Source organism: Indicator indicator, chromosome Z, assembly GCF_027791375.1.
Source record: "Indicator indicator isolate 239-I01 chromosome Z, UM_Iind_1.1, whole genome shotgun sequence".
Lineage (NCBI taxonomy): Eukaryota > Metazoa > Chordata > Aves > Piciformes > Indicatoridae > Indicator > Indicator indicator.
Window position 1 is genome coordinate 58,928,195 of NC_072053.1, and position 13,529 is coordinate 58,941,723.

The 13,529-nt window shown below is 37.9% G+C and overlaps 1 protein-coding gene across 2 annotated transcripts in view; it reads right to left on the reverse strand.

Moving 5' to 3' along the window:
- Positions 1–7,016: 7,016 nt before the first annotated feature.
- CDC42SE2 (CDC42 small effector 2) overlaps positions 7,017–13,529 on the reverse strand; it is a 93,968-nt gene continuing 87,455 nt past the window's right edge. For both annotated transcript variants that reach the window (XM_054397434.1, XM_054397435.1), the window contains exons 4-5: positions 10,029–10,146; positions 7,017–9,611 (exon numbers count right to left, since the gene is read on the reverse strand). In XM_054397434.1, coding sequence (XP_054253409.1) covers positions 10,048–10,146 — 99 coding nt within the window. In that variant the 3' untranslated portion in view covers positions 7,017–9,611; positions 10,029–10,047. The remainder of the gene's footprint in view (positions 9,612–10,028; positions 10,147–13,529) is intronic.

Sequence of the window (13,529 nt, forward strand, 5' to 3'; positions counted from 1 at the left end):
CAAGGTGTTGGTAACAGGACTGTCTCTCTGCAATACCTTGGCAAAGGACAGATCTTGTTCCTATGGCCCATCAAATGATCATTTATGATAAGAAGTGGCTAAAAGCTGTATCTAAAGCTCTACTAGCTCTACTAGAAGTGAGAGATCCTCTCTCTGTTCACCCAAGTGACACTTTATGGACATAAATTAGCAAAGTACAAGTAAATTGCAAACACCTCTAATGAAACAAGTTGTCCTATCCTGGCTTAGTTCCTGCAGTCTTTGTTCAAATACATTCTTTGATTAAAACATATGAGGTTTTTTGACAAGAGTGCAACCTTACTTTTTACTTTTCTCAGATCTGTATTTTGTTACCTTGTGGTAATTACTTGAAGCAGTAGAGAATTCTCTTGTTACCCTGCTGCTTCTGAAGCAGTCTTATCTTTCTGCTTAAAGACACAGGCAAGGGACAGGGCAATTTTATATATATACACACACACACTAGCTGATCTATGTAATTATTACTAAAAAATAATTCAGTTTTTAATTTTCATAGTGTCTCTTGTACCCTGTGTGCTTGTGCACTCCCTAGAAAGCTCTAAAATGACCTTTCAGTAAGTATTACTGACTGAAGTGGGGATGAGGCCTAGGATGGCATCTGATGCTATGCTACAAAAGAAAATGTCACTGCTGTTATCCTTTAGAAGATATTAGGACTCTGACCAAAATCAGAAAACTGCTAATGCTATTTCAGTAGTTTTCCAGAAGATTTTAGGGACAATTTTCCTAGGCTTGTTATTTCAAGTCTTACTTAAATTCATTATTTCCTGCTGCATACTTCTCATACTGCTCCTAAATGTAACTATAATGCTATCTGTGATGGAAGGATTAAGACTGACCTAAAGTAGGGAACAAACAAAATCAGTAACCTATAAAGTCTTAGGAAATAGTTCCTAGAAGCAAAAACCCTTAAATAGCACACTGTGAGGGAATAAAAATGAAGGTATGTGGTGTACCAAAAATTTGTGCAAAGGGCTGTGCAGAGTTAAATGCAAGGCAATAAAATTCTGAACCATGCAACAGTATTTTTAGTTTTGTAAAATTCTTTAAACTCTTTGAAGGCTTCTGATTTTGGAACTTCTTGGCCTGATCAGAAAAGGCTGTTCTCCTTTGGAGGTTCATTTATGCTCAGAGGGTCAGACTGTAGAGAAATATTCCAGTGAGCTGTGAAACTGATTTTACCTTGGAACAATGAGCTATCTAAAGCAAGTGCCCAGCCAGGGAGGCCACTGCCCAGTTTCCATTATCCATAATTTAACTTTTTAAACATCTCATAATGTGAACATCAAGACTGATAATAATGGATGTGGGGGTTATATGCCCTGTGGCAGGGTTTATTGTACTGTGGTCAGTTACAGAGAAGCTTAAATTTAGAAGGCATGTCAGTCTTGTGGAAGAGTTTAGTTCATGGGTGTGGAAGCCTTCACACTGAGGAAAGCTATCCAAGGGAGCAGCTGCACATATTTGATCACAGTTTTCCAAGCAGTGACAGCACTGACTATTGTATTGATAATAACCAGCTCCAGTTGCCCTTCCATTAAGTGATTGGACTGCCATAATCCAACTGAATGTGGGCAGGGAGAAGAAGGATCTGACTTAACTTTGCACAGTTAGCTAAGCATCTCAGAAGATGTGAGAAAGGTTTTCTTAACACAGTGCAACGCCATGGAGATTTGCACTTGGGAAAGAAGCAGTGCTGCCCAGCAATGTGATGCAAACAACTCATTTAATTTAGGGTGAGGCTGGGGCTGTCTTAGCTGCCCTGCAGTTGCACACGTTTGAGGGAGTCTTACTCTGGCGACCTTACTGGCTCAGACAACAGCTGACCTGGGGCATGGTGCTTGCATCAATTTCCCTGCTGGTGGCTGCAATGCCTGTAAGGCCTGATAAAAACAGTGTCAAATCCCTTGTGCCAAATGGCTTTGGCACTTCGGGCTGTCCTAACAGCCCTGTGCTGCCCTCTGCATTGTTGCCAGGTGGATCTGTGACGTGCTGCTGTGCAGGAGGCAAGGGGATGTCTTGCACAGCAGCTAAGAATTGCCTTGTACCCCAGAAGCAGTTAAACATTCATTCTTTAAGAAGAAATCATTATGCCTTCTTTTAGAATGTGCACTGGGTACAGTATGGGCTACTTCGTCTACGTAAGTCATCTCAGTTTCATTTTGCTCTGTTTGGCTATGCAAGTGTGTTTTATGAGGCTGATAATCACCTTTAAAATTGTTTTAGTAAGAAGTCATCATGATGTAACTTCACAGTTCTAAGTTTTACAAAGCCGTTGCACGAGCCATAGCATTTCCTTCTGTCATACATTTCCAGTGCCCTGGTTGTGATTCAAAGAATGGCTGAGGAAGCTTTTAACCAAAGCATGGCATTGCAAATCAGTTCGCATCCAAAGACTGGGCTGGGTGCGTTTTGGCAGTCACTTAGGAAAACAGCATCTCTGCAATTGTGGACAGATGTAAGCAGATAGAGGTGGGTGGTTCTAGTCAACAGAAAGTAGCAGCAATACCATCCTCATGATGCCCAGCTCCAGTGAATAGGTTTAGGAACAGACTCCTTAATGCCTTTTAAGAGATATGGAGCTGCATGGGCATGCATCACACCATCCTATGTGTTTGTGCATTAATACAGTCTTCAAGAATTCTCAAAACCGAGTCACGCTTCCCAGCTTTGTTCCCTCTGCAGCTCTGTTTCCCCAGGCTGCTCCTATCCTGCCTGTTATGATGGATCTTGCTTATGCCAGCTGGAAACCACATGTCTGCTGCAACTTACAGAAAGAGTAATTGGTTTGGAACCCACTAACTAAAACAGTGAAAAACAAAAAAGCCTTGCTGAACTGGGCTCTGTTTTTCTGGCTGTTGCCAATAGCTCCCTCTTGAAAAGAGTACCAGGGAAAATTGGCCTAGGTACAGTACTTGGAGACCTATGAAAGCTACCCTCCTCCCCCACTAACCCTCCTTTCTTTTCACTCACTCACCATTAATATCTGCCCTTCCCACAGACCTCCATCATTCCAAACCAAGAGTGCTGCTTGCTGAAGTATGATTGTTGGTTCCTTATTTCCACCCAAAACGTTTTTCTCCTTTATGGACACGTATCAAAATGCTGCATAAAGCTCCCACATCTATGCATTACACTGCTGCTTTGTGTATACACCATACATGAGATAATTGTTACTGTTCCAGGAGGTAAAATTGTGACAAGTGGAAAAAGCTGCAGAGTGCCAAAATGTACATTAGCATTAACCACCTGGAAAGTGTGGTCCTCCGCAAGGACTATGATTCTTCATGTATTTTATTGCTACTGTAAAGACCCAAGGAAAACTGTGTCAGAATAGCAGTTCTTTCATGTTGCCATATTTAATGAAATCTGAGGACTTCACAATCAATTCCACGTAATACTCCTCTTCCTCTTAGAGGAACTGGCCTCTTACATTTGGTTAGTGATCACAGTGACTGACAACAGGTGCAAGACAAACCTTAGCTCATGTGTGGTGCATGAGGGATCCTCATACCATTGCTGTATCAACAGGAGTCATTCATCCAAACTTCCCACCAGGAAAAGCACAAATACAAACCTAATTTATAGTGCCTAGAAAATACTTCAAATCAGTTATAAACTACAAATGGTGACAGAACAGTGAGAGACTTGAAAACAAAACAAAACAAGCGAACAGCCCCTTCGTGGCACTCCAGGCACAGCATGGACAAACAAAACACATTCCTGGGAAACAACTGCCCATGACTGATAATGCAGAGCACTAGTAGGAGACCAACACTCCCTGAATACTGACATCTATACATGAAATTTTCTCAGTGCTTGGCATTTTGAGGAGAAAATTATGTGTATCCACAGTAGGTGGCTCACTCAGCATGTTGAAACATCTCCTACCTTCAAAGTCATTGCTCAACTAATAAAGCTTATCGTGACTCTTTCATATACCAACACCTTCTTGAACTGCTGGAAAATCAGAGTAAGCTAATTTCAGTGTTATCTGCCAGATCTCCAGCCCTGCTTTGCACATGTGTCATGGCATATCAGGAGTGTCTTCTACTACAATCCAAGTCCAAAAGTGAAGCATACACTTCACTTGAAGAAGCTAATAAATCAAACACAACACTGTGTGTATTTTCTGCTAGCAGGCTCTGTATCTAAAAACCAGACAACCCATGCTATGCAAAGTTCCCACAGATGCTTAAATAGCTATGTTATAACAAATGAATGTGCCTTTTGCATGACAGCTCATTCATTCATAGATGCAGTTATACCATTCTGCATCACGTTAAGTAAGCAAGGTTGCATGCACCAGCACTCTTGTGTCTTCTGGGCTTAACAGGAAACCTGATTGAAGTCTGAATTTATAATTTCTATTAGCTTGCTTGAAGGCAGAAAGTCATGTCTCATGCAGTGGTGATAGATGGAATTAGCACTGAAGGCAGAAATGAATCATGTTGCCTGAGGTTGTCTGACTCTTGGTGATGATGTAGTTGGCCATTTTGCAATGTGTTCAACATGTTCTGCACTCTAAGCCAGCACAATTAACTTAGACAAAGCTGATGAGCTCAATTCATGAAAATACAGCTCCCCAACAGCAGAATTAGCTTTTCAGTAGATACATTCACAGCCCCAGCTATGGCTAAGCTTTGCTACTAAGTTGAAGTTCTGTGGTTTGTGTTTTAATTCAGAAAGCCTGATGCTTTTCCACAGTCAGGTTAAGCTACCAATATTCCTCATAACAGAGCATTTCTAATGCCATTGCTACTCATCCCATACTTACTGTGGACAAGCATTAAGAAACTGATTTGGGTTAAAACAAAACAGTTTTGCCCCCAAACCACCTATACGTCAGTACGGTCAGCTGAGAAGCCAAACCAATGTCAGTGCTAATATGGAGGATTGTGAGAGTAAGTAGATGGGACCAGTGCCCACTACTTTTACTGGTACACCTTTCAAGTACTTTTACTAATCATTGGCAGAAGCAGCACACTACTTCCAATAAAGCTTTAATGTCACAATCACTTGGTATATATGGATCTACAATCAGGAATATATAATTATAATTTAGGATATTAAATACAATTAAGCATTAATTGGTGATTTAATAATGTTATGTGATGAGGCACAGATGCATGAGCACTTTGGTTCCTGCCATGAATACAGTGGGATAAAGGGTTCTCTTCTTCTGAAATACTGAAGAGCAGATTCAGTTCTTCTCCCTTGCACAAACTTTCAAATATGCTCACCACAATACCATTTTATCATCTGCCAATACTGCATAAGGTAGGACATCTATCAAGAGTGAGAAGGATGTTTTATTGTGCTGTGTCTCGTCAAGTATTTTGCTGATCTTCAAGGAATCAAGCTGGAGCTATGCATTTAGTGATGATTCAAGAAACATGGCTTGCACTTAGTATTATTTGATGAAGTTCTCTTCGATTTCTGCTGGCTAGGCACAGAGGTAACTCTTAATCACCTAAGAGCAAACTTTAAAGATCCATCTAAAATTTACCTATTGCAGGTAATTTAAAATTTACCTTGAATGCACAGATTTTTACCAGCAGGAGATGTTTACGTTTTCATTACACCTCATTCTGGGGAATCTTGTTCACTGCTCAGCAATTCCCCCACTCCATAGTGTTTAGCTTCCCAATTGCATATGTCGTCAGTGACAGGCAGGTGGATATCTTCAAAAATATGGCAGTGTTTACGTGTTGATGATCATTTTCACCCCTTCATACTGTCAATAAAATAGTTTTATAGGGAAGCTGAAGCCTGCGGCTGCAACCAGCATCTATTTACTGACTTACTACAAAATAAGCCACAAACTGTTACCCCAGATACTAAGCCTACGTCTTTTACTCTGAAAGTGTTTTGTGACCTGATGTAACTGTTTGTTCTCATGGAACTGCATTATACCACTAAATCTGTAATTAAGTCCAGGTGGCACCATTCTATCACCAATTAATTTTTTTAAAGGAATAAGTAAATGGTAAGGAGTAAATAATAATAATAATAATAAGTTGTGTACAGTCTTTTGTGATTATCTGTGATCATGGAAAAAGGTATATGGAATAAGGACTGGAAATTTTGCTGTTGCAATGCAGTACTCCCAAACTACAAAATCCAAGATCACGACCTGTGTGAAATGTTCACCAAAACCTATGGATATGTGTGAATATGTACTACCTGAAGCCTCTTCCATTAAACTGTTTTCACAAATATAAAAACCTAAGACACTTTCCTTAGGAAACTCTATTCTACTTCCTACTAGTTTCAGAAGAGGTTACAGTAATTTTTTTAAAGGCATATAAAGGTGACATGACATTTTTTGAGTGGCATGCAGAGATCTTCATAGACAGAGATCAGGAACTACATTATAGCAGCAAAGATCTATAGAATCCTTAAAAAACCCATCACTTTCCACTAGGATGGGGCCTTATTCACATCCACACAGAGGAAAAAGCAGTAGCTTTAAAATGAGACTTTGAAAATCATTATTGTATTTAATCGACTCTCTTCCCCTGCAGCGAAAAAATAAAGAACACTGAATTTAGAATAACTATGTTGTGATGAAACATGTATAGTAAGAATGTGTCATTATGTAGATAGGAAATCTTGCCCTAATAATTTAATTTCCTGGATCTGAAGGGTGGGGTTCTCTTCGGTATATGAAATCATGGCAGAGAGCACTGCTACTTGAGACTAAGGCTATGTTCAGAGACTTGGCTGTTAATGCAGCACCTTCTCACTTATAAAAGCCACAAAAGGGATTAACAGACTCATGCAACTGCTTTGGGCAGAGTAAAGACTAGGTGAAACAAAGCTAGCTCTTTCTTTAAGAGGTCAAACCCCTTTATTTTTGTAGATGTTTTTATTAAAACATATGCTTTTCAAGAGACACTTTTGTAAACAGTATAAGGTTCTATAACCTCAACAATTAAAGAAAATAACTCTTTAGATGATTGATATATCATGGCATTATCTTTCTTTTCACGTAGAACTAACTTTTTACCTCAACTGGCAATTTCAAGAATTTGTCATGAGCAGAAGAGTTCTTTATCAGTCTTTTGAACAAATTGTCATGCAGTTTAAAGTAGCAAATCCATGCTTAATGATTTAACTTTTGAGAATGTCAAATATAAAAACTAAGCCAAATACAGAGTAGACAATATTGTGCCTTACAGGTATATTTAATGCAGATGTGCATATTACAATGATTAGTCATACAAATTTGCATCACAATCAAGAAAGTAACACACATATCCGTCACAGTGAAAAGGACAGAAATCCTGTACATGAAGGTTTCAAATTTATTTTTCAAGAACTCTTCCTTTGAAGAATCCTTGCAGAATCCCCAAGTATACATGCTAAAATCAATGCAAAAGAACTGCCAGTAAAATTACAGCTTAATCCTCTTGGCAACAAAAGAGTCAAGGGCATGAAAAAACCTCAAGCCTGCAAATTCCTTATTGACACTAGGAGGTTACTCTTCAGAGAATTTTGACCACAAATTTATCTGTAGACTGCAAATGTTTTTCTAATGCAAATGTAATTTATGAAAAAGAAAAAGGGTAGGCCACCAACTGAAAGAAACATTTACTGAATCAAAGTCAACGCTTTCCTTTCAATATCTACAACCCAATACCAAACTGGCTTTATTCAAGAATGAACACAATGTAAAAAAAAAATGTATGTCATAAAAATACGTTAATTTCTTTTTCCTGGCTATTGAGCTGAAAACATTTTGACAAGATCGAGATAGGTTTGGCAAGCAGGTTTACGCTGCTATTACCAATGACAAAGTTCAAATAATTTTGTAACCATAGTATATTTAAGACTCATTGATAAAGTGGCATTGGAAACGTTGACCCTAAAAAAAAAAATTAAAAATGTATCACTGCACTGCTATGTGTTTATGCATCCAGAAAACTGAATGTCTTCATGTTCTGTTGTCATAAATCAGTACCTTTATTGGTGAAGACTATCCAACCTAATTTGAACTATTTAACCAGATAATTGACACCCACCACTGGAATAAAAATTAGGGAAGGCAAACTACCTCCATGGCCCTGTATTTTCTATGTTGTTCACAAACAGAGAGAAAAGTAGGTAGGTTCATACATGTTTAAATTGATAAGACAGCTTTTGCAGTAAGAAATCAGGGAAAGGATGGAAAAAGAATAAAGAATCATTTATGACTATGATCTGTATTTATGAACGCATGCTGTAACACGTAAGTAAACATAAGTGTTTACATATAAAAATGGATCTGACTAGGCTCAGTCATGCCTCTTTTGTTTGGATGTTAGTTTTGGGGGGAGGGTTTTGTTTTTGTTTTGTTTTTTAAACATAAGAACTTAATGAGGACTAAAATCATTTACTTCTCTCAAAGGATCAAGAGGGAAGGGAAAAAAGGGATCTGAAAACAGTGCAATATTAAAACACAGTTTCTCAAAGTATGAAAGAAACATGCTTTGGAACCTGAGCTAAAGGCATTTTACTGACTTAGTTAAAAAGTCACCCTGTATGTTGTTTTCATTGGCATCAGTTCAGCCAGATTAGTATGTTCCTCTTAGCAACTTCCACGGCCCCAAAATAATTAGTACACAGGAACTGCCAACTACTCAGAGAGGTCTACAAAGCCTTTTCAGCTAATGTTGCAGACAGTCTGACATGCTGCTATTGGGAATGACCATACAGCCTAAAATTAAGAAAAACTGTAGAAAGTAAGAATAGCAGGCAAACATGATGCTTTTCTTTTTTAAATAGACTAAATCGCTTCCACAACATCTAGATAGAGTACTACACTGGTTTACAGTCTCAAGGTCAGCTCTTTTAAAATAAATATACTAAAAATTTACAACAAATGCCTCATAAATGCAAGCTCTCTCTATTATTTCAAGACCAGTTAGATAAAAACTAAAATAACAACGTAACTCCAAAATAGATAAACTGAAAGTCCTTTTTCAGAAACAGGCACGACTCAGTGCCAACAGCAAAAATTTTCACCAGTCTGCATTAAGCAATTTTAATTTTTCCTCTTCTAGCACCAAGCAGGCCACCATACAATATAACCTCACAAAGCATGCAGTCGTCTGCTTTGCTGATTTCCTATGAAATAATCATTTGTGCTTGCAGGTCCCAGAACCTGCAAAATTCGGTATGAATGATAGATGATTGAAGACAGTAACGTAAACTCACTCATTTCTAGATTACTTGAGTGGATAAAAGATGTAAAAGATTAAAGAGCAACACAATGTTGCGCATTAGTATTTGTGAAGGATGAGGAAAGCTAAGGTTGGTGCTTTAATTTAAAACAAACAAAAAGCTAAACCCGATTCTAAACAGTCCTATGACCATGATTCTGGTAAAGGCCAATGTGTGCATGCCACTGAAAGGCACAGTTGGACCAATCTGATAAATGGCATCATCAGAGCAGAACAGCAACTTTGAACTGGAGTAATCACAACAGGTGAACAACGAGCCATCATTTCTCTCATCATGAGCACAGAAAGCAGTCACCAAGGCAAAAAAGGGCACACAGGAAAGAAGATACAGGAACTCATGTAAACCTGGAAGACAGAAAACACATTGAGTTCTGAACATTCTGAGTGACCATCTTCTTCCTGTAACATTGGTATTCGCTAATTTCACACCATACATATTATTATTAAATGGATAGAGCTGTCATAAATATGTACCCAAATCACATAAATTTCAGAAGAACGTTGTGATACAACTTTGGAAGACTTCCTTACAATATCATTCATCTTAGGTATAAAAGGAGCCTGCAGACAGATTGATGCAGTCAGGACAATCTCTTGTTCACTGCATAAAAAAGTCACATGCTTGTATGATATTGATTTTTTTTACTCCAAAATGCATTTTAGAATTGGGCATCACTGAGACACATCCAAGTAAGTATGAAGTATTATGATTGCTCTCACAAGTACTCCAACAGTGCCTAAAAAGTGGAGCACAGTACTTACTGGAAAAGTATCCCCAAGGTTATCCTGCTTTTGTATCTACAAGCTGCATTTGAACGTTTGCAGACATCCCACCTCCATATCCTCCCTTGGACTGCATTTGGTTCTGAATTGAGCTGACCTGGAGACAGAATAAACAAAGGCAGTTAGTGAGCTACAGCGTCTTCTCGCTTCCAATTTTATTCTTGTTCAGGTTTGGTTCTCAAACGCTCCTTTACTGTTAAAGCTACACTACTTTTGCAGGAAGACGTGCAGTGTAAGCTTGATGGAATTTTCACTTCTGCAGGCAGTTCAGCAGGAAAGATGAGAACTGATACTGAGGCTGGAATCGTTCCTCTCTCCCAAAGGTAACTGACTGATGCAGGCTTTCACTGATGCGTTTGATGACTAAAAAAAAATTAATCAAATCTCTTACTGCTATCCAATTATACTCCCTAAGGCAACTTATCTTGTTATGTGCAAAATGTTCTTTGCCAAATGTGATAAAACCAGAGAAGTTGACAGCACTACATTAAAAATATAATAGACAACTCACAGAATACCTGGATAGTTTCTGCAGTATATGGCTAACTTCAGATAACTAAAGGACTTTCTGAAACATGAAAAAACAAAACTTTTGGTTTGTGGAAGATTTTTTATTTGTCTATGTAACAGTAAACACTGCTTTCTTTATTTGCTGCTATTCCTTTAAGTGGCAGGGCATTCACTGTTTAAGTGACCACCCATCAACTTCCCTGGAAACAGCTTATTTGAAGGTATTTTTAGCATGATGCAAATAAATACATCACAAACCCCCATACACATACACAAAGACATGCACATCCGTCTGTGGCTTCTATTGCATTTATGAACAAAAAGGAAGGGAATTCATAGTTCTTTCCTGCTTGTGTTGAATAAGTCAGGCTAATAATCTCCAAGTGCCTGGAGGAAGACAACTCCAACCTTCAAGGTTTGGTCTTTTTCTCTCCGTACACCAGAGCATACATAACAAATAAACAACAAGCATACAATAGAATCTATTCAAGGTTTGTAGCAAAGCCTATGCCTGCAGGGCTATCACTTGCAATTATTATATGTATGCTCCTTCGTGAAGACCTCAAAACACCACTAGAAAGTTGTATTAAAACAGCACTGGAGAAGTATTTCCAAGTAGCTTGCATGATATCTTCCCTGTCTACAGGGAAATTCTTTTGCACAGCAAAGCAAAACACAATCAATCAGCACAATTCTTTCTTAGACACTTTCTCATACCAGGATGAAAAAACGAACCTGTTTATGGATCTTTTGTCTTCAGCTCCATGGCATATTGCAGTGTTGTGCAAGAGATATGATTTTTATGTATTTAAGCCATGTCATGTAAAATCACTTCCTACCTTGGTGCTTTGCTCACAGAAGTGATACAGCTGCAGGAAAGAAATGCTGTATTCACATTTTTCTTTAGGGAAAAGTGTTCAAAGCCAATATTCTGGTGGGTCTGACATCAGAGACTATAAACACAGTGAAGCAGTGTGGAGAGGTTCATCCACATTCATGTGGTAGTGTTTAAGAACATTCACATTTCACCAAGCTGGTTTTCTTCTTTACCAAACATCTTCTGTTGCTCATTGGAACAAAAGAAGATGGAATTAAATCTTTTTTCCCTTTAAAAAAAAAAAAAATAATCGACATGTACGCATAACACTGACTTGAGGATAGAATTAATTTCGTTTGAACGAGCCCTGCCTCTAATGAAAAAGAGCTTGAAAAACATCTCCAGGTCATGTCACCTTCCAGCCTGACAACTTGCCTACATGAAATTCTTGAGGAAAAAGGAAACAAACACAAATTTTGAGGCAAAATATTTCTGCTACAGTTTAGAGTAATTTCTCTGGTACTGAAGTCACACATATAGATGTTCATGTTAGTGGGGAAGGAAAAATCAGTTTAAAATGCAGAGGGTATTTATTACATCTAAGGTGAAGAGAAGACAGAAAATTAAATGCAACTTTATAAACAGTTCAGTAGTCATTTTGTATATGAAAACTTATACAGGAGACATACAATATTGAAAACACTAAGCAAAAAGCAAGCCTAACAATTATAGGCTTATAGGGTGGTATTCTTTCTGAAGCATCCTCCTTCTGAGGCAGGCTGAGCTACAAGAGCAATATCCATGAAACATTTTTTTTTTTCTTTCTCAAAGGTGTCATTGTCTTCCTTTGATGACACATAACAGGAAGATTCCTCTCTCATGTCCAATTTAGATAGGAAAAAGTTTTAAAGATTTTGGAAGAGAAAGAAGATTGCACCAGTTAAAGATCGTGCAATCTGTTCTGCTTATCTGTCTCATTAATTTTCTCCTTTCCTTTTCTTCCCCTGTTTTAAAACTAGGAAATACCACAGATGGTCCTTGAGAAAGAAAACAAGGGAAACTAATCAAAGACTAGAATGAGGAATATGAAGTAGAAAAACAAGACATTTTACCATGTAATAGGAAGGTAAAATAAAAATTAATGAGGAAGAAATATTACATAGAAGGCTCCTACTCTTTAAGCATACCTTTGACAAAAAAGCAAAGGGCTCTCTACAGAGGTGTCAGTCAAAAAAGCAAAATATTTCAGTACTCAGAATGCTACTGTACTCAGAATCATAAAGCTATATAATGAAGACAACCCTGATGAAAGAAAGCACAAGGCAGGTAGTGGATGAAGAACTAAATATTTATGGGAAAACCTAATGAAATCACAGGAGGTCTTCACGTATTCAGAAGAGAGAAGGCACAAGAAGGTTCATGAAGGAATGTAATGTTCATACCATAAAGGAAATTAAACAGCAGAAAAACATGTGGACGTTAATGCTATCATCTTGGTGTTTACACTGAAGAAATCAACAAGGAGACCACAGTATTACCACAGAAGTAGCAGGATATAAGTAGTAGGAAAGAGATTTATGCTTCTGAGAGTGAGAAGAAAGGAAGGATTATTTTTTGCATACAGATCCCTTCCTATCTGGGATCAGAAAGGCATCAAAATGATACCTGCTATCTGGAGATGAATTGGATATTAAGCAAGACAAAGGTGAGGGTAAACAGGGGCAAAGTCTGAGGTGAAAGACCAATGCTTCAGGCAATCACCACAAACCTCACACAGGGCAGTTCAGGCATGAGAATGAGGAAGGGTCTTACAGGAGAGAAAACAAACACTTAAAGTAAAAAGATATGCTTTAAAAAATAAACAAACTGCTCACTTTATTATGACAGTATTATTTCAATTTATAATGGCTTTAAATATTAACGTAATATATTATATTAAATAATTAATTTTAACTGAATTTTACGAAGTGAAAGCTGTGTTTGTCCCTTTAATGTGATTACAGATGTTTCAGTTCCAATCCATTGTTGTTGTTTCTGGGAAAATGTAGTACATTGTTTGTCATGTCAGATTTTCTGTCTTTGCCCTTCTCCAATACATACCGAGTTACAAAAGTTTGTGTTTGATCTAAGTAAGCTGTAAGCTACTTGGAACT